Raw genomic sequence first — 26,645 nt, 5'->3', positions numbered from 1 at the left:
TGCTATTCCAAATCTTGGTAGAAGCCCAACAAGATTGCTACAAACCATTTCTTGTTGGCCCTTGTCTTTTACTAAGGTGCATATCAGATAATAACAACAGAACTTACTCCTTGGTTAGGTATTACACACTTTTACTCTCCAAAATTTAAAAAATCTTGTTCTCTTTTCATTCTTGCAAACTAGATGTAATGGTGGTCATATTTTGTCAGTTGTTCTTAATGGAGAATAATATATTTTGTGGTTATGTCACTCTTTTTCCTCTAATGGTACTGTGTATAGTGATGTAAGAGGCACAGCTGGGGAAGACAAGTCACCCTCTGCTCTCTTTTGTTTGTAAAGAGAAATATGACTTCTCTTTTCAGTCATGTAGTTACTATGCTAGAAGTGTGGCTTTGGCACCACTGCAGGTCTTGTATAACGTGACTGAAATTTGGAGAAACACTTGAGATCCTTTGGGAAAGATGAACTAGGGCATGTTATTTGGAGTGAAGCTCGTTGAGATACCATAACTTCTGGTTTTCTTCCTGAACTGAAGCCTTGTTGGTACTGTCTTGTCAATTAAAATTTGAAAGCAATGAAAACAGGCTGTCAGAATTACATTTGTGGATACAAAGTAGATGTGAAAATATGTTCTGTTCCTCATGTGTGAGCTATCAAGTGTCTTGTGCTATGGTGAAAAGTTTGTGTCTCAATTGTCTGAATCTAGGAGTTTCTTTTCTGGGCCTCGTCTGCAATTCAGCAGTCACTCCATGTCATAGCTCAAACCCCATCCTACTCTGCACAGCCTCAAACAGACTACTACTTCACAAGATTATTGCAACTGTTTAACTTCTGGCAACACCTAACAACCTGAATTATTCCACCACATTGATTGGCAGCCATTGCTGTCCACCATATACCTCTGCTTCCTTTTCTACACCCACCTTGAGATAATCGACTGTACTGTGTGAACTCATTGTTTTCTACCATCTATTCTATTTCCTTCCCATATAAGTGTAATTTAGGGTGAAACCAAAAGTTAACAGCTTTACTAATTAGGACTGATCTTATATGCATGTAATGTCAGTGTTTTGTTGGGCCTAACATTCCTTCTGAAGATGCTTCTGCTCGCTTCTATCACTATTTACTATACACCGCTCACAATATGAATTTTGTTTTGAGCATGCAGATGTTTTTTTTAAATGAGCTTCACAAGAGATTTAATTAACATTTACTAGGTATATTTTAAAAACTTCTAGATGTTCCTCTGTAGAGCTGACAGGACATGCATGCAGCACAGGGCAGCACTGTATTTTCAGACACAAGCAGGAAAAAACAAAGTATTAATGTTGACAGTTCAAGAAAAAAAAAAGAAGAAAGAAATTCCTTCCAAACTTTCTCATGCCCTGATGTGAAGGGGTTGAATGTACATGTTGCCTTCCGGGAGAACTGGTGTCGTTTCCTCAAATGGGTGAAAGACCAGTATATTTTAACCCACGGTGTACTGTACCATGAAAGCTGTTTACACGCCTCAGTTCTTAAAGAAGATTGACTTGCTGTGATCTTTAGTCATTCAATTCAATTTAAGAGAAGACTCATTAAAAACTCTGTTGCAAGAAATTCACCCTGCCTTGCCCAGAAGCTATTCTGATTTATTTGCCTAATAAAAATACCATCATTATCCTCTGCCTTTAATCCATCCTGGTTCTTGTGTGAAGGCTTCAGATCCACCTTATGTTTTCATCATACAAAGACCACAAAGCAAATCAGAGTTTCTTTTTTCTTTAAAGAAAAAAAAAAATCCTTATTTGCAGGCCCATATTTGAATGTCTCCCCCTTAAAGTCTCTCACTAGACAAAAGGCCTTAAATGCTAATCATTCTCTGTAGACTCTGAGATCTAGCCCTTTAAAGAAGCAGCATGGAGTATTCCAGCTGATATGCTTGATGTTTATTTAGCACTGCTCTTCAGAGCACTCTTTTTAATCTGTTTTTCAGCAAAAAGATGACCATGTAAAATAGAAAAGTCACCATTTGTGTTGGTCTGCAGAACACAAATCGATTGATTTGGGATATGTGGAATGTGTAGTAGTTGGAAGCCCTGGTGTCATGAAAAGGATTGCTGTAAAGCAGCGTTGTTCTAGAGAGAGCAAGAATATGCTGGAACTTCAACAGTTTGAAGATTTATAAAATAGTTCAGCCCTTTAAGGTTTTCCCTTTTTGTACTATGTGACATTGAATCAAAAGGTAGAATACAGTTGCTGTTAGAGACTGGCGGACACTGACTTTGCCATTTATGGTGAATCCTACCTATGCAGTGTACACAACCCAAATAGCACTCATGGTGCATTTTGTAAGATTAGATGGCTGTCCTCTGGTTTTAATTCAGTTTGTGAATTCTGACATTACATCTCCTGTGGCTTTGGGTTGAATCTCTTCAGATTCATATTAGATAGATCAATAACTTTATCACTTACTGTAAATTTTATAAATTTGATGCAAGATACTTTATACAAGATTAGATTTTTAAGAAAGAACGGGATTAAATTTTTAGGAAAGGAGAGGTAGGTACTGAGGTTCTGAAGGGATGCTATCACACTTGACTGTTCAGTCTCTCCCTGACTTCTGGCTTGCTTGATGTACCACAGCTCTGCAGCTGTGGGAGGGGTGCTCTGTGTGACTGGACTGGTTGGGTTCATTTTGCAGCAGTTTAGGGAAGGCCCTGAGCAAAACAGAAGAAAAAAAGGCTGCCATTTCTAATTCTGGAAAATAGAAAAAGGTATTTAAATAAGGCCTGGAGGACTTCTTACTTGCCAGAAGTAAGCAAAAAGGCAAGTTTATATCCTTTTGTAATTCACTCTAATTGAAAGAATGTATATTTCTTTTCCTAAAGTCAGCAGAAAAGTCATGGCCTCTCAATGATGAAAGACTTTTTAAGGACTTTCTCCTAAGCAGAAATAGCTGAAGTTTCCACTTTAAACTTGGGTGGCTCATTCATGTTTCATTTAATGGTAATATGGTATCCTTTCTCTCCCTCCCTTTTCTTACCACCGAGGCTAAAAAGGAGGAGGGGCAATATAAAATGTTTCTGAAAATTACAGGAAACGTCTGTTCCTTTAACAACATTGCCAGGGGATTTCCAAATGTTCTTAATGCTTATGGCTGAACTTGCAGCAGCTCAGTCTTCAATCATGAGTGGATCCTGTTCTAAAAATGTGACACTTCTTTCCAGTAAACTATATTGAAATTAAGTATATGCTCTATTTCTTCTCTGCTCTTTGACAAAGTTAATAGCACCCAATAATGAAATGAGGGCTCTTAAGGTCTGCTTTAAACTCTGCTTGTATTCATTAAAGTGGAAAAAAGGGTATGTAGTTTCCTGTAGTGGTACCTAGTTTATTTGTAAGGACTTTGGAGAGGCATAGATGACAGGTACTAGTGAATGTGAAGACTACCTGTTGTTTTTTAGAGAGACTTCAGAAACTGCACTGGAAGCACTAAGGAACAAAAAGGGAAATGCTTTTTGTCCCAGTACTTTGTTTCCTTGGACTCTCATAAGATGTTCTGTGATCATAGGGTCTTTTCTGTAGGCAAAGCCTAATTAGCATTAAGCACTAGTTTAGCTTTAATTTCTGGAGATCGGAAATTAAATTAGAGAAGGGGATGTCCATTGCCTTCTGCCAGACTTCTGCTGCTAGACTAGGGGAAAGGTCAAGGGAGATCTGCAGAGCTTCTTCCTGGGGCTCAGAAGGGTATCTGCCAGCTGGAGCAGACAGAGAGAAGCAGACCTGGCACAATCTTCAACAGATCTTTCCATCCAACTCACTGCTCATGTGCATACACCTATGTGCTAATTAATGATGGGCAAGTGAGAGGATTTCCAGCCTGGGACCTCTGAGGGACAAATATATGGGTCCCAATCAAGGTGTCTGTCCCAGTAAGCAAAGCACATTCTGCATATCAAACTCTTTAATTATGTGCCCGAAGGGCTCTAGCCCCATGATCTACTGTTGGTATTTGCAAAGTACTTTGCTGAAAAACAGAGTGGTGGTTCTTGTAGCATCTTTCTGAGATGACGTAGGATTTGAATCTGTTCACCAACTGTCGTAATCTGCTCAACCCTCTGCTGCGGCAGCTCTTCATGGTTGTCACATCATTTACTACATGGCTTGGAGCCACTCCTGGATTTCATAATGAGCCAGTACTTGGCAATCATATATTATCATGGTTTATGTTACAGTGATTAAGCGGACCTGTCATCTCTTGATAGTGATGATTTGAATCTTGTTTTTAGCTGCCCAGGAAACGGTTTGGAATTGACAATTAAGTGTTTATTTTTACTTCCTCATGTAAAGGTTATGATTTAATTTGTTCATGTAGGAACAGCAGGTGCTTTGTATAGAGTGCAGGTATGACTGTACATAATGGTTGGGGTGATACCAGTGTTACCAATGTCAGCTTTTTTTATCATATGGGGAAGTGAGATTAATTACCCGAGGTGTTCTGTTTTGTTACTCTTTATCCATGCAAAATATAACTGTAACCTGTCTTACAGAAATCTCCTATATTAATAGACACTGAACAAGAGTTTGTGCGTTTGCTTGAATTCGTGCAAATGTATCACCTGCGAATGCTCGTTACAGGTTAGTTTTCAAGGAGGGAGATGTGTCAAATTGTTCAGAACGCTGCTAGTGGTTGTTTTTTTTAAAGTATCTCTAACCTTTTTTCTTTTTACTCACTATGGAGAGATTTGCTGTGGTTTTGTTACTTTTCTTGTAGAAAATCAGTGTAACATAACCTTTTATTTCAGAACCTTTCCATGTAAATGAACATGAACATTTATAAATCTCTTCTTGACTAGTGTGAGACTTTTCATGCGTTTGGAGAAGTTTTACAGAAAATGCACTCAAAGTGTGAAATCTGTTTTCTGGGGAGTTTTTATCTTGTAATAAGGATTTTTTTTAAATTTTATCTTTAAGATTTTCTTGTGTTCAGATATTTTTCTTTGCTGGACCACCCTCTAGCTTGTTCAGCCCGTTTAGATTTTTATTTAAGTTTGGATGAGTAATTGGTTTTGATAAGAAACAACAATAATTTAATACAAAAGTGCTCCAAAATTTTCAGCCACTTTGACTTAGAAGTCATACAGGGAGAATCATCTTTCAGAAATCCATTAACACTTTTCCTGATTGCCCAGTGTCCCAGGCAACAAAAAAATCCATTGTATTAATTCAGAGCAGATAAGATACAATTTCATTCAGGGTGTCACAGAATTTTATTCTGTGAACCTGCAGTGAAAAAGTATTTTGAAATGGAAAGAACTCATTGCTTGTGTGGGTGGAGGAGGGAGTCCCCAGATAAAGTCTCTGAGCTGTTGAATAGAGTGATGTAACACATCAGCAGTATATTCTCACCCTTCCCATGAGCTCATGTTCCATCTGTTCCATCTGTTAAGTTTCTCTGATACAACACTTAATAAATGTTTATTGTTCCACAGTGAATGTTGAAGAGGTTGTCTTCTCGGTAAATGGAAGCGATGATAATACGGCTTATTGTTTAGAGTCAGTGGATGGTATTTGCAAGGATGTTGTACATATTTCAGGACTATGTAGAGTAGGTCAGCAAAATGTGGTGTTTTGGTGGTGTGGTTTTTGGTTTTGTTTTGATAGTAAAACACATTTCAAATACCACTGTTTGTATAAAAAGCAATATCTAACTGTTACCTAAATGGAAGGTTCATTCATCTTGCATAGTCCAGCTATCTTAGATTACTTCTGATGAAAATGTGACTGAGCAGTAGGTGTAGAAATAGAGTAAGCTTAAAAATCTAAACTGAAGATCTTTTATGCAGCTTATTGGTAGGAAGTTTAGTTCCTTTCTGACTCTATCTCTCTATGTCTCAGTTTTCAAATTGGTGAGAACAATGAAATGGCATGACTTTTCTTTCAGGACTGATGATCAAAACTGAGTAATTAGTCATTAAGATGAAGGACAATAGAGAACTGAACAGAAATTTCTGCTTAATTTATTTTTTTCCGATGGATTATACTTTCTCATGAATGTACAGCATTCCAAATCTAAAATGTACGTGGCTGCTGTTCCTATGAGGAGAAATTTAACACTATCCACTTTGACTTCATATGTAGACCAAAAGCACTGATGTGCTGAAAGTAGGAGAGCAGCCATTCTGATCATACATGTAAGCAAAGGAAAGCCAGGTGAAATTCTTAAAGCTGCTTCTCTTTTATGAACATGATACGTAAGTAGTATTTTAAATATATAAAAAATCTATATTTCTGTTTAAGTGACTTTCTTGGTGCTCTCCACCCTTGCATCCAAGTGGAGTGGACTCAGGAGGGTAGGGGAAAGTCTGTGTTCTTCTACCCTGCAACCAGTGTGAGGAAATTATGTGCTTATGAGATAATGACACTTGCTTGAGTCATCTGAAAAGCCAAAACACACCCTCATTCCCCTCAGTTGAGGAACACGAGCCTTTGTTAACTGAGCTTTTATTTAAAATTGCAAGCATTTGTAATCTCATTCTTGTGTGGTAATTTTTTTTCCCAGACTTTATTACACAGTTGTCAGTCTCTGGAATTTATTGACTTGCTTGCTGAATTGGGAAGAATTATAGCCATTCCTTGCTTTCATTTAGAAATCTTATTTTGCATGTGTTCATAGACACTTTGCGTTTCTCACTACAGTAGCAACCTGAGCAAGGATTGTCCCTCTCTCTCCTTAGTAGTCACTTACAAGCATCTGTTACAAGCATCTGTCCAGAACAACTTTCATTTCCATCTCTCTGTGGCAGGTGAGTGAGTGCTGTGGCTGTCATAGGTACTGAGGGGGAAAAAACATCTTCAAGGAGTGGGACTTCATCCTACGGTCCCTAAATCAGCAGCTTCTCTCTGAGGCAGGAGTTTAAATAGGCTTCTTTGTTGAGTATCATGTGTGACTGTGGTGATAGGGACTGGTGCGGATGGTATTGGCACTGGCTGTTGGAACACTGGCAGCTCCCAGCTCAATAAACCTGAAGCCAAATACTCTCCTTTAGAAGCAGCTGCTGTGCCAGCAGTGGCATGCATCCTGCAGTTTAGAATCTCCTACCTCTGTGTTTCGATGCAGCTTTTTGGATTCTTTTTTATGCCGATGTCCATCCTGAGAAATATTAAAGGAATTTTGACTGTGGGGGAGGGTAGTGTTTTTTCTCATACATATATGTGTTTACCCCTTTAAAAATCAAGTAAAGAGTATCTCAGAATGACTAGACAAAAGCTGCCCTTCAGGACCTTCCAACTTTCAGGTGCTGTAAAGATATTTTGTTAGTGTTTTTCCATGCAGCAGTGAGGTATGTGGGAGCATTGCTGTAAGCAGCTGACAAAGCATGCGTTAATGATGTCAGGAACAAAATTGCTGAGCGTTTATGGCACCAAGGTTCAACTTCAAGGTTATCTTCTTACAAGAGGTAGAAGTCTTTCAGAGATCATAGCAAGGCTTTTAGAAGCTCTTTACCAGTTCCTTAACCAAGGTAGAATTAGAGTGTTGTTCTAAGAGTTTTTAAAAGATATTTTTACTACATCTGCCTCTTTAAAAATAGTTGCTATCCCATAAGGCAAAGCCTGAGAAAACTCAAACAAGCGCCCTACTGTGAAGTAGAGGAATTACTTGGGAATGAAAGTGGTAGAAGAAGAAATTAGGAGTGCTTACAAAATGAGTTATTTTGACTGAAGAATCAAACACACAAGTTAAATGTTAGATTTATAGTTATGTGGTCGCCTGATTTTTGCTGCATTTGAGCCATTTGGGATGGGGTGGAATGGGGACAGGAATCCCTGAGGTGAAGTTCTGTTCTCTAGCTCTGTGGTAGCATTATACATACATACTAGAGATCCACTGTTGTTTATATGGAAGATAGGAGGAGTTTTGGTTCCTTAAACAACATGGAGAAACTGTGAAGATACTGGGCAAGTGTGGAACAGATTTTTTTAGTTTTACAGAATGCTAAAGTTTTAATTTTCTAATATAAAAGAAGAGAACAAACAGTGCCATGTCCATTTACAAGGAGGAAGAAGCCATGCAGTATTACCAGTGTGTATGAGTGACTTCACTGGAGTAGTTTCATAGCTCAGTTAGGGATCACTTTTCCATAACCCTGATTTCAATGTGGAACGTCCTGTGACTAAGACGGTTTCCTAGCTTGAAGATCAGAAACATAATAGCCTATTTAGGGCAAAGCGTTACATTGCATCATTTTAGGAGACACTGTGGCGTCAATATCATTGTGATCTAAGTCACAAGTAGCACAGCAGAAAGAACAGTTAAGAAACTGAACTTAACTTTTTACAAACTACGATTAAAAATTAAACTGATATTTCAGTAGCTGAATCATAAGAGCAGTCACCAGGAAGGGCAGGAGAGCTCATGTTTACCTAAAGCAGGAGGCTGTCAGTTTCTCTTGTTGAGATAGGTCCTATAGAAAGGTCCCAAAGTCTGATAGTAACAGAAACAGAATGAAAACAAATGCAAAAACCTGTCATTGATCAAGTTGCTGTTCCTCTACTGCCCAATGAAGCTGTCCCCGACAAAGCAAAATTTTGGTCACAGTAACTTAATTCCTGTTAAATTTATTACTTTAAAGCCATGTGCAGGATGCTTTCAGAAATTGAATGCACAGATATAGGTAAGAGTGTTATTTCAAAGTATTCTTGACTGGTAGTCCATTTGCCTTATGTTCTTTACAAACTCTTTACCCAGTCACCATACATGACTGGTTTGAGTTCGTTTTCAAGGTATTGTGAAACAAACTTCTATTATATGAGAGCAAAGGCAGAGACACTGAGCAGTAAGCATTTAGAAGATAAGAAATGTATCCAATCTCAAAGCTTCAAATTAAAGATGACATTTTAGCAGTCTCTGTTTTAGAGCACTGTAGCTTCTCAGCCGCTTTATTTTCCTGTTATTACTTGGACTTCAAGTCAGCAATTTAGCCATCAAAACAAACTGTCTAGTTCACGAACAAACTGTCTAGCTCACAAAAGAGCTAGAGCCAATTCCCACTAGAGACAGTGGAAAAGTTTTCATTGAGTTCAGTGGGTTTGGTATCTGGCAGCCTTTGATATGAATAAAAGAGAATCAAAATCCATGACAGGATATGTTGAGAGAAATTAAAAAAACAAAACCAGATACCTATTTCTCAGAAAGAAAAAAAGACCCAACTATCAGGTTTCACTTTTCCCACTCCTTTGCATGTTGGCATCGTCTTCTTATACCTTCCAGAGGCCAGTAGACAATGACTGTTTTTTGAGGGGGAGCACACCTGCCAATCAGATTGCAAGGATAAGGTTTGGGGTTGTTTTTAATAGGTTTCGTTAAGGCTTAGTATAGTCATTTTTCCAGTAATTTTTGTAGTTTACACTGATACACGTTTTGCTGCGTATGTGCTTCCATTTATCTGGACAAGCTTAAAAGCACTAGGGTCAGGGCAAATAGAAAATCACATTTTATCAACCTAATAGCTGTTTATGTGAAACCTAATGTTCAGGGATTGCTACATGAAGCTCTCACAAAGTCATCTTCTTTCAATTTTTGGTTTTGGGTTGTTAAAGTGAAGTTTGAACATTTTTCAGAATTTATTTGATTTACTATTTTCTATGTGTAGATTTGTGTAATATATCTAATGAGTAAAACATTTGCTGATCTGAGGTTTCCCATTGCTAAACATAGCTGATCTGTTGCTCTACCAGGACTCTTAATAACTATCAATATATTAGTTTGAATTCACAACTTCTCTTGCAATTAAGACAAATGAAAAACATTTAAAACTGAAGTAGCAAGTCAACGCTGTAAGGAAAAAGTAGGTTTTCCAGCTGAATCTGTTAAACTGAGGATGTGGGGAAAAAAAAGGTAATTTTTAAATGGATAAAATAATTCTTCCCATATGTACCTGTATGTGCATTAAGAATCCAGGAAAACATAGCCTCATAACTTGCTTCTGTTTACAAATGTTTTGTTGCCTCAAGAGTGTTAGTCAATTGGATTTTTATTTTCTTCATCTGGCCACTGCAGTTTTGTGACAGTTGTGTTACTTTGCTTTGTTCCAGCCAGCAGAAAGCAGAAGTAGAAAGGCTGCTTGGGTCACAGGCTGGGTGGCATGGGCCAGAACTGATCTAAGAGTTGCTTGAAGGTGCACTTTACCTTGTGCAAGAGATGTTTGTGTAGTTTTGCTGACCTAAATTCACTTCCCCAAGCAGGAAAAGGGAATGCAATGGTGTGAGACACACAAACTGGGCAAGCGTTGTTTCTTGTCTAACCTGTGAGCTCTGCCACCTTGGTTGAAGAAGCTACCTCCCTCAGCAGTCTGCTTGTGCTGGACCTGATTACTGAGGCAGCTGAATGTGTGGTTTGTCTTTCCTTCAGGGCTGTTGTTTTCCACCTTAGGGAGACAGCTGTCTCTGTAAATATCCATGGTTGCACTGAGAGTCCAGCTTTGAACTGTAGGAGCAAGTTGACACATGTTTGCTGTTGCATCTATAGCGTGGCATTATGTGCACTAAAATGCAGCTAAATCCCTTATAGGCAAAGCTCTGTGGCGGCTTATTTCTGAGGAGTGTTCCCACAGGGACTTTTCCATCAAACTGTATTTTGGGAGACTCTGGAAAGCCTGAGGACAACTGTGAAGCAGTAATACAATTAGGGGATGAAACATACCAGGTGATTTTACTGTTCTGCTGCTGTTTCAGCTGATCTGCTTCAGATGCTGTCAGGATCTAATTGCACAAAAGTATAGTTTGCTTCAGATATTACTTACCATGTGTGAAAAGTGTAATGCACCTCACGTAACTGTCCTGCCTGCCCCAGAAGTGTCAGAAACAGTTCTGACTGCCTTACTTTTCAGTAATGTGTTCATTCTGTTTTGTATCTCATGTTAATTCAAACATAATGCTTGTGTCCTGATGTAGCATCTGTTTTTTCTAGTTTCTCTTCAACTATGTTTTTAAAGGAGAGAGTTGGATACAAATTTTGTCCTTTCTTGTGTACAGTTTCAGTTCCTCAACTTGCAGTGCAGTTTGTGAAATGTTTTCCAAATGCACTAAACTTTAGAAATGTACCTTAACTAACTTTACAACTTCTTACTAAGCAGTGAAATGAGATTTAAAAACGCTGAAGCACATTTAATTAGTTTTGCTATTGAAAGGGATACCATGATTTAGGGTAGTATCTCTTAATTATGTTCTAACAAAGTCTTCTGAAGAGGCAGAGCTAGTGGCAACAGAATTCTGCAATTAAGACAGGGTATGTTGCCTGAAATACAAGATAATTGTCCAGGCAAGATTGTTGGAAGAGATTCAGAGTCTGTAGTTGCAAATACTCTTCCAAGGTGTTTGGCATATACAGCGGAGAGGGGAACTTCTCAGGAGTGTTATTTGGTGTTGTGTGGTACAGACCAGTCACTGTTCAGTTAGCCTTGGATTTGAATGTTTTGTTCTGCAGACTTTCATGGCCTCATCTGGTTTGTGTTGATTAATTTTTTTTTTTTATCTTCCTTTCCTTACAGGCGTTTAGTCCAGTGTAAAGCTGATGGGTGGGAGCAAAGGTAAAGAATGATGTAATGCAGCGGCAGCCAGAAAGCATCTTTTGTTTGAATTGTGAAATGGCTACTCCATAGTCATCTTCTGATGAATCAGATGTGAGGGGCTGCTTTGTGGAATGAACCCTTTGTAACAGCACATCAACTGGAAGCAGGAGGAGACATTCAGCTGAAGAGCTCTTTCTGAAAATGGATTTAACTTTTCTTTTGCCAGTCACTACCAGCATGACCTCATACACTTCTAGTACAATGGTGTGGCTAAGCCTTTGAGTACACAGCCATTACATCATCGCAGCAAATTAGAGAGGGAGGTGGTGAAAGAGGCCTTATTGTTGTCATGGCCGATGAGATGATCAGGACTCAACTCATTGTCACCGAGAAGTTGGTGGCTTTGCTGGAGAGTGGTACAGAGAAATTGCTTCTGATTGATAGCCGCCCCTTTGTGGAATACAATACGTCCCACATCTTGGATGCCATCAACATCAACTGCTCCAAGCTTATGAAGCGAAGGCTGCAGCAGGACAAAGTTTTGATTACAGAGCTCATTCAGCATTCAGCAAAACACAAGGTAGGGGTCATTTTCCTCTTATTCCTTGTATTTATTTAAAGGAGTGCCTGAAAGCAACTTGTAATGTCTTTTTTTTAGGTATTTAATCTTAAAGAAAACAAAACTAGGGGACTGAGTTTTGCTGAGCTCTTACCTGATGTAAGAGGCTATTGGTTATTACTGAGTTTATCTTCAGGTTTCTTTTTAGCCCACGCTCCCCTAAGTGAGTGTGAGTAATTGGGAGGGATTTAGAAATTACTCTGAAAGAATGCTCCCAGGGTTCTTGTATGCCTTGCAAAGCATAGTACCTAAAATGTATGTAATTAAGGCAGGAAACATTCACCTTCTAAACTTCAAAGGATACTTTGGGGTCCATGGTGGTAGGAATTGCTTAACAAGCAGTAATACAATATGCAAAGAACCTGTAACTGTCAATCCTGGCTCCTACTTGCTGTTTAAAATGGCTCTTGTGTCAGTAGTTTGATCAGATTTGGTTATTTGTTTGGGTTTTCTTTGTTTGTTTAGGGTTGTTTTTTAAATAGTTTTATCCATGAAAAGAAAATAACTAAGCTGTTTAAACTTTGTGGCGTTTGGGTTGCTTGGGGTTTTTTTTAATCAATTGTTGCTTGTTTCAAATGCTTTGGGTATAAAAATAATCTATTACATTCTTGCTTTGGCATGTTAAAAACTGAAGCTTATTATTTTCTAAACCATATTTTATACATTAAGTTGTATAGATGGCTAAAATATGTGTAGATCCAGGCAGTTTAATGTCTCTTTACCATTTATATACCAAAAACAGAGAAGCAGGATCTGAGGTAGAGGCTACTTTTAAAAAGACTAGTTTTTAAGCAAACCAACCAACGTAAATGAAGGTAAAGCATTTTACATCTGGCATAAAGTTACCTAATGGTAGACATTTGCTGTGTGTGCAAATAATCAATTTAGAAATTCTTCAAGGAATTAAATCTTATTGGACATATTAAGTATGAAATAAAAACTGTTTTGCATACAGCAACCTGAAAAATCTATATATGGGAACTGCTGTGTAGCAAATATGTGGGAACCCTGATGCAGGTGATAATGTGGTGCTTTTAATCATCTTACTCCTTCGTATCTTATTCTGAATTACTTGTGTTTCAGATTGAAATTGATAGCAAGCAGGAAGTGGTGGTGTATGACCAAAGCTCCAAAGATGTGACCTCTCTCTCATCTGACTGCTTTCTTACTGTGCTCCTGGGCAAACTGGAGAAGAACTTTAGCTCTGTGTATCTGCTTTCAGGTATGATGTACCAATAAAAAAACCAAAACACCTGAATAAGAAGAAAGAAAATGATGTAGTTACAGCAGATATGTACACAGTTTTGCAACAGTGCTGATGTAAACTTGAGTTATAACATAGGTTTTTCTGTAGTTCTTTAGGCATATGGTGACACTCATAATAGATATCATGCTTAGAAAGTGCGTCTTATGGTGGATATATTACACCATTAGTTCTGTGTAAATGGAAGTTGATGAATGCAGAGTTTTTTAGATGGATATGCCTGCTATTTTAGGGTCAGAAATAGTAAAAGAGAAATGCTTTCCAGGTGTCTTAAGCATTGTATGTACTAGGAGGAAAACTTCTCCTTTGCTGAATTGGCAATTACTACAGTAGGAAAAAGAGAAATGATCTCGCAGAATTATGGAGATTGTTCTGTGTGGAGATTATTTTATTTAAACTTCGAGTCCTTAAGTGGTATTACCCTTACTTAGGTGTTCTCCCTCACACTCACCTCCATAGTCCCCTGCACTTTGTTTTTTTCTTTTCTTTCTTTCCCTAATCAAAGCATCCATAGAAATTCAAGTCCTTATAATACAGGATTTGTTGGTATTAATGTGTGCTTGTGTTGTTACTTCTGTCATGGAACAGTAGACCCAGCATTCACAGGAAGGAACAAGGAGGGGCATGAAGTAGATGCAAAGCTGGAAGGACAAATACAAGTAAGAAGTCCATTGCAGTGACTTGATCAGTGGTCTAATGAAGTGTGTACATAGTCTATGAGCAATGTTAAAACTACAATCAGACTGAAAAATGATGAGGGAAGGAAGGTGAAAGAGTTCTTCCTCTTAGCAAGAAGGTTTCACTGAGGTTTTTAGTGACTTCAGATGAAACTGATAGGGAGGTGGTGTGTCAGATATTTTTTTATTTCTCCCCAACTCTACTCATTTCTCCTGAGTTGTTTTTAATAACCAGAAAAGTATTATGGCCCCATGCATCAATGCAGACTATTCACAACTTAATTTCCATGATGGAAAGAGATGTAGCTTTCTAATAACTGATAATTAGACTTCATGGCAGGGAGGAGTTGGGGAGATCCTTAATAAGGCCAAGCAGGGGAGAGTATCATGAAACTTTGCTTCCTTCTGCTGACCCTCTGTAGCTGAGTTGCATGAGACGTGCCTTTGATCTCCTTTTGCCTCTGCTAGACACCATGAAGCAAGTGGTCTTTGTGTCCATCCTCAGACTTGCCTGTGGCTCCTGTGGGCATGGACAGTACCAGGAAGGGAATGTTCCTCAGGTTCCCTCCATGCATAATCTGGGCAAACACAAGTTGTATATATCCTAGTGACACCATGAGAAATTGTTTTGGTTTTGTTTTATTTCTAGCATGTGCCAGTTGGCTGTTCAAGCTGAAAGTACACCATAAACCACATGAAAGATACTAATGCACATGAGCTAGCAGAGGGGAACTTACTTAGCCATATGCAGCTGGTGAGAATTAGTTTGGGTGCTAGAGGGAGAGAAAGGAAATCTAATGTGATAAAACCCTCTTTAAAGAAAGAATTCTTTTTATTTTAGATTATCCAATGCATTTCTCTTAGCAAAGATTAGATTTGAGAATTTCAATTGATTTTTTTAATTAAATAGATAGCAATGGGGATATTTATGAGTGCAGAAACAACTTACAGCTCTAAAACTAGTAGTAAAGGAGTATAAGAACAAAAGGGAAATGTAAGGAAAGTGTTTACAACAGATCTATAACAACTTATTCCAGGAAATATACCCAACTAAGGTGAATGGGTAGTAAAGTAATGAATGTCAACTCTATTTCTTCAGCTTTCTAGCATTTCCTTCTCATATAATGACATCATACTCCTGTTGTTTCCTTACATACTGAAAAGCTAACTAGTTACCAAACACACATACACACAGAAGCCCTTTGGGGATGTGGAGTGAAGAAGGTGCTAGATTTGGTCTGATCAAAAGTTCCTTGGAGATTATAGATACTTGGCTCCAGGAAACTAGATAAAATGTGTTGTCTCAGCAAGCTGATGACGAAGTGTCATAAATGTTTATGGCCCATAATGAGAACAGGGATCAATGCACCGTGGAAAAAGAAAAACCTTTGGACTTGGGTTTTTTCCCTGTGACATTCAATCTGGTTTATTTAAAATAATGACCGTAAATAAATGTTTTGGGGTAGGAAAATATTTTTTATTGTGATAGAATAAGGAGCAATTAACAAATATCTGAAATTCCTGCATCTATTCTTCCCCCTCCCCAAAAAAAAAAAAAAGTCCCAATTACCAAGGACTCAGTGAGGTGGGATTTTTTATTTAGGTTGTGCATAAAGATATGCTCTACCCTGGAGGTTGTTTTTCATTGAAGTAAGTAATGTAAAGACCTCAAAGGAACCCTTACCAAGTAGTTCAAGCTCTTGATCTAACATCATAAAAATATTTATAACCTGGTAGGGCATGTTTTCAGGAATTTAAATATTTGGTTTGATTCTTAATTTTTACTGGTGTGCAAAACACTGAAGTGTGGGTACTGGAGGTTTAACCCCACTCCCGTCCTTGTGTCTGCTCTGCTGAGTTAAAGATTTAAACACAGGAGTGTGGCTTGATTCTTTGTCTCCCCGTATTTTGAGATCAGAATTTACTTTCATGGAGTTCTTTTCTTAGTTACAGTATTTTTATGCTGATTGTGCTTGTTCTGCAGAAACAGTTGAGAGAGACTACTGAGTCTGGATTGAATTGGTGTTAATCAAGTGATAAACATCAAGAGTCTTGCCTAAATTCTGTTGCTCTATGCCAATGGAAATTGCCTCCTGCTTTCTAAAACAATTGTTCTTCCCTGCTTCTCTTAATTTGACTTACTCCTACTGGTGCAAGCACAGGTGTATTCATGATGGTTACTTTTGAGATGTTACCTATGAAGAAGATGGAGCACAGCTTTTTATTTTGCTTTTTTTTAGAAAATATTTTTAGTACTGAAGACTCGTTCTAAACAGAAGGATTTCTAAAAAAACCAAAAATGCTTACCTTTCCATTTTTCCAACCTGACATTAAAAGTTGTAATAGCCTAACACAGAAACACTGTACTGGCTCTGAACCAAAAGCAAGAATTCTTAGTACTGAGGTGGATGTGGAGAAATGGTAAATGGTGCTGAAGTTCAGAATACTGTAACACAGGATCATACCAACAGTTTTACCGAACTCCAGAAGAATTTATTTCTTTTAGTGTTGCAAGACCAGAGTGTATTTTGCCAGCAACCTATGAAGGACATGTTTTTGTCAGTCACTGAATTGCCACTTAGACTTGAGGTACTGCAGTACTCACTGCCGCTGAGAACAACCAAAATGGGAAACTTACACAATGTACCAGATTATAAAGCATAAGGGTGGAAGGGATGTTGAGTATACTGGGAAGCCTTCTAGAATTGCCTGTACAGTTTTAACTCCCCAGTGCCTGAATATTGAGGTGCAGGTGACTGTATTCCACTGAGGCCATGCCTTTCATTAATCAGCGTTGTGTGTACTTAAACCTTGTCTGTAGAAAACTTGCTTCGTGGTTGGAGATCAAGCTGCTGTTCTTCAATTAGGTGACAGCGGTATTGAAAAGATGTCCATAAACTTCTCCATGGTACTCACTAGACAGATTATCTGTTTAATTCAGAGAACTACTAGTAAAGAGTTACAGATTTTCAAGGGGTCCTGCACAAAGCCCACGTCTGAGTGGCAGAACCTCTGAGCACCAAGATAGGGAGCTGTATGTCTCCCAAAACCATGGTTGTACTGTGGATACAGCTACCATGTAAAAAAGTGGCATTGACAGGTAATCAAGGCCTGAGTGGTGAACTGCTTACCAGTCTCTGCTATCCTTCTGCCTTTGAAAAATGTCAGTGGTAATGTGGCTTTTGCTTTCACAAGTGCTCTCTGATAAGTTTCTGCAGAGCACAAAGCTACTGTGATAAGCAGAAAGGCATAAATGATTAATTTCCTATTCTGTGACAAATGCAGTGGAGAGTGAGTGAAGTCATAAGCTGAGTAAGTATGTAAAGAAACAGCAAGCAGAATGACTTCAGTGAGACTGGGCAAAAGTCCTGGAAGCAAAATAGTGAGTGATTAGCCAGGGACTGTTACAAAGGTATGTTTTTGCTAAAACTTCCCAAATTATTGTTTTCCCTGATCTGTCCTTCATCTAAAAAGTGTATGTACAAAAGGGAAGACTAGCATGGAGGATGCAAGGAGAAGCAAAGAAGTCAGGAACTCTTCTATGGTCTTGTTTATGCTGGCCTTTTCTTTAAAATATTTGAAATCGGAAGCCCATTTAAAGGAATTTTAGTATTAAAATGCCAGTATCTCTAGGACATATTTACCACTGAGTTGTCTCTATTTCCCTTAAGTAAAACTGGATGGAAAAAAAGTCCAGTTATCTCTCTTTGTTTGCTTTGTTGTCACAAAAAACATACCTCAAGGCAAAGGAGCAGGAAATCTTAAGAATATTCTCTTCTAGATAAAGGTGGTAATTTCTGTTTCCTGAGGTGATCAGGGCTGCAAGACTGAGCTTTCTTCCCTGCTTCTGCAGTCTCACGTGACATCTAGTAGGGTAGCCAGTATGGACTGAAAGATGGCATGAGGCAGCTGTGGTTCATGCTGTCAGATAAACTCCTGTCTAACATCCTGACATCTTTTAACATTTGGATTTGGGGCTTAATAAGTTTTCATAGAATCATAGAATGGTAGGGGTTGGAAGGGACCTCTAAATATCATCTAGTCCAACCTCACTGCTAAAGCAGATCGACTTAGATGAAGTGATGAGGAATACGTCCAGGTGGGGTCTGAAAAACCTCCAGAGGAGAAGACTCCACACCCTCTCTTGGCAGCCTGTGCCAGGGCTCCCTCACCCTCACAGTAAAGAAGTTCTTCCTCATGTTCAAGTGGAACTTCTTGTGTTTCAGCTTTTGTCCCTTACTGTACAGTCCTGTCACTGGACACTACTGAAAAAAGTGTTCCCCATCCTCTTGACATACACCTTTTAAATACTTGTAAGTATTAATGAGGTTCCCCCTCAGTCTCCTCCAGGCTGAACAGTCCCAAGTCCTGCAGCCTTTCCTCATAAGAAAGATGCTCCAGTCCCCTGATCATCTTGGTGGCACTGTGCTGGACTCTCTGCAGAAGTTCCCTGTCCCTCTTGAGCTGGGGAGCCCAGAACTGGACACAGGACTCCAGATGAGGCCTCACCAGGGCAGAGCAGAGCGGGAGGAGAACCTCACTTGACCTGCTGGCCACACTCTTCTTGATGCACCCCAGGATGTCATTGGCCTTCATGGCCACAAGGGCACATTGCTGGCTCATGTTTAGTTTATTATCAACCAGGACTCCAGCTCCCTCTCCACAGAGCTGCTCTTCAGCAAGTCAATCCCCAGCCTGTACTGGTGCAGGGGATTGTTCCTTCCCAGATGCAGGACTCTGCACTTGTGCTTGTTGAACCTCCTGAGGCTCCTCTCTGCCCAACTCTCAAGACGGTCGAGATCCCACTGAATGGCAGCACAGCCTTCTGGGGAATCAGACAGTCCTCCCAGTTTGGTGTCATCAGCAAACTTGCTGAGGGTACACTCTGTCCCCTCATCCAGGTCGTTGATGAAGACATTGAATAAGACTGGCCCTAGAATCAACACCTCCAACTCGATTCTGTGCCATTGATAACCACCCTCTGGGGTCTGTCATTCAGCCAGCTCTCGATCCACCTCACTGTCCACTCATCCAAGCCACACTGCTTGATCTTTCTGATGAGGATGTTAAGGGAGATGGTGTCAAAAGCCTTGCTGAAGTCAAGGTCAATGACATCCACTGCTCTCCCCTCATCTAGTCAGCCAGTTACTCTCTCATAGAAGGCTCTCAGGTTGGGCAAGCAGGATTTCTCCTTGGAGAATCCATATTGACTCCCCCAATAACGATATTTTCCTTTGTATGTTTAGTGATGACATCCTGGATGAGCTATTCCATCACCTTTCCAGGGATGGAGGTGAGGCTGACTGCCCTGTAGTTTCCCAGGTTGTCCTTCTTGCCCTTTTAAAAGATGGGAGTGACATTGGCCTTTCTCCAGTTGTCAGGCACCTCACCTGTCCTCCATGATTGTTCAAAAGTGATGGAGAGAGGCTTAGCAATAACATCTCCCTCAACCACTTTTGGTTGTGGCCAACTGAAAATCTTACCATTCCCTGTAAGTAAATCTTTGCAGCATGCCTCGAGAAGAACACATCTTCAAGTGACAGTCATCAGTTAAAATAATCAAGTTATGTGCAAGCTGTGAAAAAATTATGGTGAGAAAGATCTGTCAAATATTCTGCCAGTGTTTAGAGAAGGAAGGATAGTTGCATAATGACTCCAGCTTCCCCGATGCTTGGACTGGTTGATGCCATTAGAAGCAAGTCTCTATTGAAAGAGGTGAAAATCTTGCCGAGGGAGTGCAGAGTTCCCCACGTGGTCCCATAATGCATGGAGTACAGGCAGTGTTGGTGGGGAGGAGACAAGAAAAGGAGAGGAGCTCAGCTCGGAATTGCCCTCTTCAAAAGCCTCCCTCTCCATCAATTTTTAATGAGAGCATAAAAAAACTAGTACCCTTGGCTACAGCCAGTCCTCTGTGGATATCCTCCCACTCTTTGTACTGAAAATGCAGGTTTGAGTGTTTGTTTAGTGCCGTGATTGTTTTAAGCACTTGAAGAATGGGAGTAGGGTTTATTACTTTCATATGTGCATCCACTTTCTGTCTTTTGAGAGTGAGCAAAGTTTGACTAGTGTGGAGCTCTCGTAACATTTCTCAAACCCAAGAATAACTTGTTAAGTTTGCTTTTGTTTTGGATACCTCTGGATGCTTGTGAAACTTAATTGACTGAAATTGCAATGAAGATTTTTTTTTTTCCCTTTAAAGGCAAAAAGGCAAGAAGTGTGAGTGTGCAATATGCTGGTTTTTGCTTGTTGTTCATCTGACTTTTCTATATGCCACTTGGGTGGGAGGGGGGGCTTGACCTCCCTCCCCCTCTCTCAAACCTTATTTGCTTGACCTGCCTATTAACCTCCTCTTACCAAAGGCAGAAACCCTCCAGGGCAGAGAACTTCCCCTGCTACTGTGCTTGTAAAACACCTGGCATAACAGGGCCACTTTCTGAACGCCACCATAACACAAGCAGCCCCAGCTTTCTCAAACCCTGAGAGCCTAAATGTGGCTCTACATGGCTGGGGAGGAGAGGAGAGGGGACAGGGAGGGGTGGTGGCAGTGCTCTGCTCCTGGTGGAGCTCTCCAGCCTCCGCCCGTGTAATGGAAAATGGCAAGCAGCCCCACCGAGCCGGAATGCCTCGATTGTAATGGCCTGTGGAGGTCTGCAGCTTGTTTAAACTGAGTGGAAACATTGTAGATTCGTAAAACTTGTGTCAGAAACTTTACATCTTTCCTTCCTTACGGCAAGGGAAAAGATCTAGTCTGCAGCTTTTAGGTAAACATTTCAATGTTCGATGGGAGTGTTGAGTCACAACATTAAGAGCCTCTGATCTGATTTGAGGAAAAGTAAATGTCCAAGTTAGAGGATTGTATATTTTGTCTTTGCTATGGTGCTGTTTAAGTTTGGTTTATTTTTATTTTTAACATAGCTTTCAGTAATACTACCATAAGTGCCTGGCACTAATCAGTATTTACACTATCAAATTCTAAATTGTTATTAGGAGAAGAGAGGAAAAAAAAAAGAAAGCAAGCTAAACATGAGCGTACTCCACTGCATATCTTTGAATACAGAAATTTGGTAAGGCTTACTTAAAATTACTCGATCTAAATATTAGGTTGTAGAGGTAGTTGCTGCTTTCTGTTCTTCTTTTCCTTTAAAAAGGAAGACGAATGTAATCTTTATCAATATATGGCCATATACAATTCTGAATAAATAGTGCCCTTGATGAAGAAACAAATTCTGGATTTAATGAAGGTGGTGGAATCTTCTGCCAAATCCATGGCTTCAAAGTCTCCTTGCAGTGCTTTTCTAGTAATGGTTTTTGACCCACCACTTGGGTCTTAGACCTTTTCCATTCCCTGCTTTAAAACAATTGTGTTTGACGCTGAGTTAATACTGACGAACTGTCAGACAATTAGATCTCATGGGAAAAGAAGTTGCTTCTAGTCTGCTTTCAAAAATTCATTGAAGAAAGCTAATTTCTCCCTTTGGCCTTTTCTGAACGGTCAGAATCCAGAGCAGGGCAGGGGGGGAAAGGAGAAGCATCTGATTTGAGTATCACTTAACAGAAATGCCAAAGTTTGCTCTCTTACCAGTGTGCATTGTCCTTGGCCTTTTCCAGCAGACTCGTGACCTTGCTGTCTCTTACATCTCCACCGGAAGCACAAGATGGAATCTCTCTGTGCATCCCTTGTGAGGCACACAGAGCTGCAGGGCCAGCTGGATCTGCAGGGATGTTGTGTGAAATACTTCAAAGGTTTTTCTTAGTCTCAAGTTTTAGGGAAGCCAAGCAAGTAGGAGTTGATATGTCTGTGTCTCTGCTGTCACTCACAAAAGATGTTTGAGCTTGTTGATCAGGTTCAATAAGGTTTGACAAAAGGAGTAATTAAATGAAAAAGTTAATGGAAGTTCTTGTAAGCCTTTTGGAAATGAGCACTGGTACAGTGATGAGCCTCGAATTAGTGCCTCCCCTTGTCCTTCCTACTGAAAAGTAGTTTTGGATTGAGCTGAGCTGGTTCTGGATTTTCTGGTGTGACCAAGCAGCAGTGCCACACAGTCCCATCAGTGCAAGAGGAGTCTTTGGGAGTTGTGGTGGTTTAGCCCTGACTGGGTGCCAGATGCCCACCAAGTTGTAGTATCACTCTTCCACCTAAACTGAACAGGGAAGAGAAGAACATAACGAAAGGTTTGTCAGTTGAGATCAGGATGGAGATCACTTGGCAATTGATGTCATGGGCAAAATCGACTCAACTTGGGAAGAAATGGTTTAATTTATTAATGAACAATTAGAACAGAACAACAGGGAGATGAGAAATAAAAAACCCGAATCTTGAAGCCTCTCCTCCTTCTAGGGATTCTCCCTCTTCCTCCCGAGTAGCACAGGAGGATGAGGGTTACAGTCAGTTCATTACAGATGGACTTTGCTGCTTCTTCCAATTAGGGGGAGGCTTCCTCACACATCCCACTGCTGCAGTGTGGAGTCCCTCCCACAGGAGATAGTTGTCAATGAATTGCTCCAATGTGGATCCTTCCCAGGGGCTACAGATCTTCACAAACACCTCCAGCGTAGGTCATCCATGGGGAGAACAGTCCTTCAGAAATAGGCTGCTCCAGCATGGGTTCACCCATGGGGTCACAAATCCTTACAGCAAACCTGCTCTGGCACAGAGCAAACCTGCTCCTCTGTCCACAGGTTGCCAGGAACTTCCCATGGGGTCACAGCCTCTTTCAGGCATCCACCCACTCTGACGTTGGATCCTGCCCGGGCTGCGAGTGGATCTCTGCTCCACTGAGGCCTCCATGGCTGCAGGGGCAGGGCCACACCACGGGCTGCAGGGGAATCTCTGCTCCAGTGCCTGGGCACCTCCTCTCTTTGTCCACTGATCTTGGTGTCTTCAGAAATGTTCTTCTTACATTCTCACCCCCTTCTTCTGGTGCAGTTTAGCACCTTATGCAGCAACTTCTTCCTCTTTTGCAGTATGTTAATCTCGGAGGTGTTACCTTCATCGCTATTTGGCTCAGCCTTGGTCAGCAGTGGGTCCATCTTAGAGCTGACTGGCACTGGCCCTGTCACATGCAGGGAAAGCTTCTCGCAGCTCTTTTTTAAAGAAGCCACCCCTGCATCTCCCCATTACCAAAAGGTAGCCATACAACCCACTGTAGAAGCTCAGGCTGCAGTAGCTCCCAAAGATCTGCTGTGAGATGGGAACTGGTGGCAAGTGGGATCCTTAGGTTTTATAGCCCCTCAAATTAGTTGTTTGAAAAACGTGTTTGTTTAGTGTGAAAGTGGAAAGTTGCTCTTCTAGTTTTTAGAATCGGTCTCCATGAGTTGAAGAGGGTGGCAGAGACCTTAACCTCTGTTACCAGCCTCTTTTGCTGAATCTCCCCTCTGGCTTGGCTTTGCTCTAGGCTCTGTGCATGAAAATCAATTGCTGGGGTCCTCCTTCAAGCTTCAGCTGATAGGCTCATAGGAAACACGTGAAGTGATGTGAATGCCTGTTTTCTTATCTTTCTGTCTTTCGAAGTTATGTTTCATGACTGCCTTTACAAAGAAGTGGTAAGAAACCAGAACAAATGCAGTGTAACCTTGTTGGTTAAATTTTTTACTGTTAGAAATTATTTATACGTGACGCTCTTTATAGGAGTTACCTTCATACTTGAACAGCTATATAAAAAGAGCAAGTTACACCTGATGGGAAGATCCCTTGTTTTGATGTTTCCCTTTCACTCCAGAGTTGTGAGCATGTTAGGTGCTGCACTTCATTTTCACACTCAACCGTAATCCATTTTATCTCTGAAAAATAGTCAGGACTCTGTTCCTCTCTGTGCTTTGTCGGTATGCACTTGCCTGTTTAACAGGAGCAGATATCTCTGGATAATTAAGGATAAAACTTCTGGTGCAGATCTCTGCAAAAACGTGAGGATGGAATGGAATTACAGAATTGCTGTTTCAACAGCAATTTTAAAAGCAACTTTAAAGAGCTATTAGGATTGCCTCTTGATTGATTTCTCTATATGTTAGAAACACATTCAAGTTGAGACATAGGAAGAACATAGGAGGGAACATCTGTACTGTTTTCATCAAGCATGTTGAAGGAAAGACGTACCAATATACATGGGTGGGGATGATGTTGCTGAGGCAGGCCTGTTTGGCTAATTTAACAATGGTAATTACAACCAGCCAACAGCCTGGTTACTGTAGTATGCCATGTAAACATCAGTGAGCTGCTCAAGGAGAACTTTGGCAACTGGTTGGAGGAGGAAATAACATTCTCCTCTCCTTCCAGCACCCTGCAGAAAAGAAAAGCTTTGAAGCTTTAGTAAATTGGTGTTTCTGCTTAACTTTTTTTTGCTCTTTCCCGTGCCAAATCAATCTCACAAGTACTTGGTCTTCTATAAGCAGAGCAAAAATGCTTTTAGTTTTTAAATCAGAATTAGTATGTCTTCTGTCAAACTGTCTTGTCTAATTTTGGTTTCCCCTTGGCGTGATTTGAACTATTTGAAGGAAATATAAAGACAGGGAGAAGAAAGAAAAACCAGCATAACATGGAATGAACATAGGAAACTTCCACCATTCCCCCCCCCACCAGTTTTATGTCCTGTTTTGGTGTCATTTAACTGAAATGGTTTTATTGAGTAAAACTGGTAAAATGTTACTGCAGTTTACAAGTCTGTATTAAGTATTCAAATTGAGACCTTAGAGCTTACCTGGCCTTTTACTTGCAAACCTCCATGATGGTTTACAGAGCTGCTGTTCTCGCAGCTGCAACACAGAAGCACAGTAGAGCACACATGCTTCTGGTCTGCTTCCCTAGAACATAACAGAGATGAGCTGATGTAAATGCTCGTGCTTCTCAGTAGTTATTTCTCTGTGTTATGTTAGGCTTTGTCCCTGACAGTTAAACTAAGTAGTCATATGGCTCTGGATGGATTCCATTCCCTCAGTGAAAGGTAGCTCTTCCCAAATCAGTAGCATTTCTCTGCCCATCATTAGTTGCCAGCTGATCCCATCTTCTCTCCCTCTCTTCTTGCTGTTGGCAAAGTTAGTTGGGAGTTTTATTTACATGAGAATTTTTGCAGCAAATCTGTAAGAAAGAATAACTTTTACTGGGGAACTTGTTCATCCCTTCTGAGTTTGGCCCTGTTTTGTTTCCTGAGTTGGCTGAGAAGGGAGGAGAACCTTCTGATTCCTTCAGCAATCATACCTTTATGATCACAGTCATAGTTGGGAAATGGTACTATCTTGATCAAAGAAAAGCCTGTAGCCACCACTTTGCAGAACCATAACAAGAGGGTAGTAGACAAGTTTAATGGATCTTGACAAATTTCTGCTAATGGATGTGGAGGCAAGGAACACGGGCTTCACTGTACAGACCTAGGAGGTGATACTGGGCTGTCTGTACATGCACAAGGGCTCAGGCTGCAAAACCACTGACAGCTTTTGGCACCTTCACGTGGTTTTGTAGAAACTCTTGTGTGAGTCGCAGCCACAAGAAGTGAACAGAAAAAGTCAGTACTGGGATGCACTACGGTGCTGCTGTTCATTAAATGTGCTGCATGCACGTCAGGGATTGCCTAACGCTCGGCATTTCACCAGTCTGGTCATTTTAACAAGCCACCTCAGCAAGACCTGAATTACCTTGGGTCAGAACTTTGCAATCTTCTGATGGATCATCTAAAATTAGAGCAGAATTTGATTGATTTTTTTTTGTCTTAGAAACATAGGAGAGGACCAGCTGAACATCACAATTTGCCACTGCTACTTTGATATTCTTTGCTTTCATATTGGAAAATATATTGGATGATAAAATCTGCAAACACTACTGTCTCATGTTGCTTTAATTTGCTCCCATAATGATGAAAGTTGTCACCCTCAAGGATTTTTTTTCCCTTCAAACTTACTCAAGTAAGACAGACTTAAGAGCACCGTTAGCTGCTTGCTGCCAGCCAAAGGATATGATAGGTTATAAGTGTGCAGTCATGACAGAGGCAACTACTTGTTTAAAACTGAAGGAGGAGATACATTGTGCTGCTTATCCTGCTTGACCACCCAGGTTTTCAGTTGTGATGGAACTATTGCATGAGTGGTGGTGGAAAAGTCTTCCATTCAGTTTATCAATATAAGAAAAAGTAGAGTGGAAAAACTTCAAAAGCCTCCAGGGGGATGGGGATATTCTCTTTAAACACAAGCAAAATTTAGTAGAAATATGTATTGAACCTAGAAGTTCTTCCATTTCCTCCGTCCTCTGTCCGTGACATTCAAATAGACAAGAAGTGGTTTCATTCTGTTGAATGTCAAGAGAGCTGTTCTACCTCACTATCAGGAGTAGAGAAAACTTGTACAGAAAACCTGTTTATAGCTATTCAGGAGAGAATATTTTGGAGTTATTAGTCAATCATCTGTTTTCAGGACCTGGTTACCTTTATCAAAGCCTTCAGTGAAATTTTATTAACCCAGTAGCTCTGTTAATGACCTGTAGATTTTTTTTGTCCCCCCCTCCCAGTTTCAACATGCTCTTGTGATTGATTTATTATTTGCAGAGGTTG

At 40.2% G+C, this 26,645-nt stretch overlaps 1 protein-coding gene across 5 annotated transcripts in view; it reads left to right on the top strand.

The window, feature by feature from the left end:
* DUSP16 (dual specificity phosphatase 16) overlaps positions 1-26,645 on the top strand; it is a 69,331-nt gene that overhangs the window by 24,544 nt on the left and 18,142 nt on the right. For 4 of the 5 annotated variants that reach the window (XM_062007214.1, XM_062007223.1, XM_062007231.1 and 1 more), the window contains 2 exons: positions 11,532-12,132; positions 13,255-13,393. In XM_062007214.1, coding sequence (XP_061863198.1) covers positions 11,902-12,132; positions 13,255-13,393 — 370 coding nt within the window. In that variant the 5' untranslated portion in view covers positions 11,532-11,901. Of the gene's footprint in view, positions 1-10,641; positions 10,688-11,531; positions 12,133-13,254; positions 13,394-26,645 lie in introns of those variants that run through there. The other variant, XM_062007240.1, reaches the window with a different exon arrangement.

The sequence above is a fragment of the Colius striatus genome, chromosome 1, assembly GCF_028858725.1.
Source record: "Colius striatus isolate bColStr4 chromosome 1, bColStr4.1.hap1, whole genome shotgun sequence".
In the NCBI taxonomy this organism is placed as follows: Eukaryota; Metazoa; Chordata; class Aves; order Coliiformes; family Coliidae; genus Colius; species Colius striatus.
This window is presented reverse-complemented; position numbering and strand designations above follow the sequence as displayed.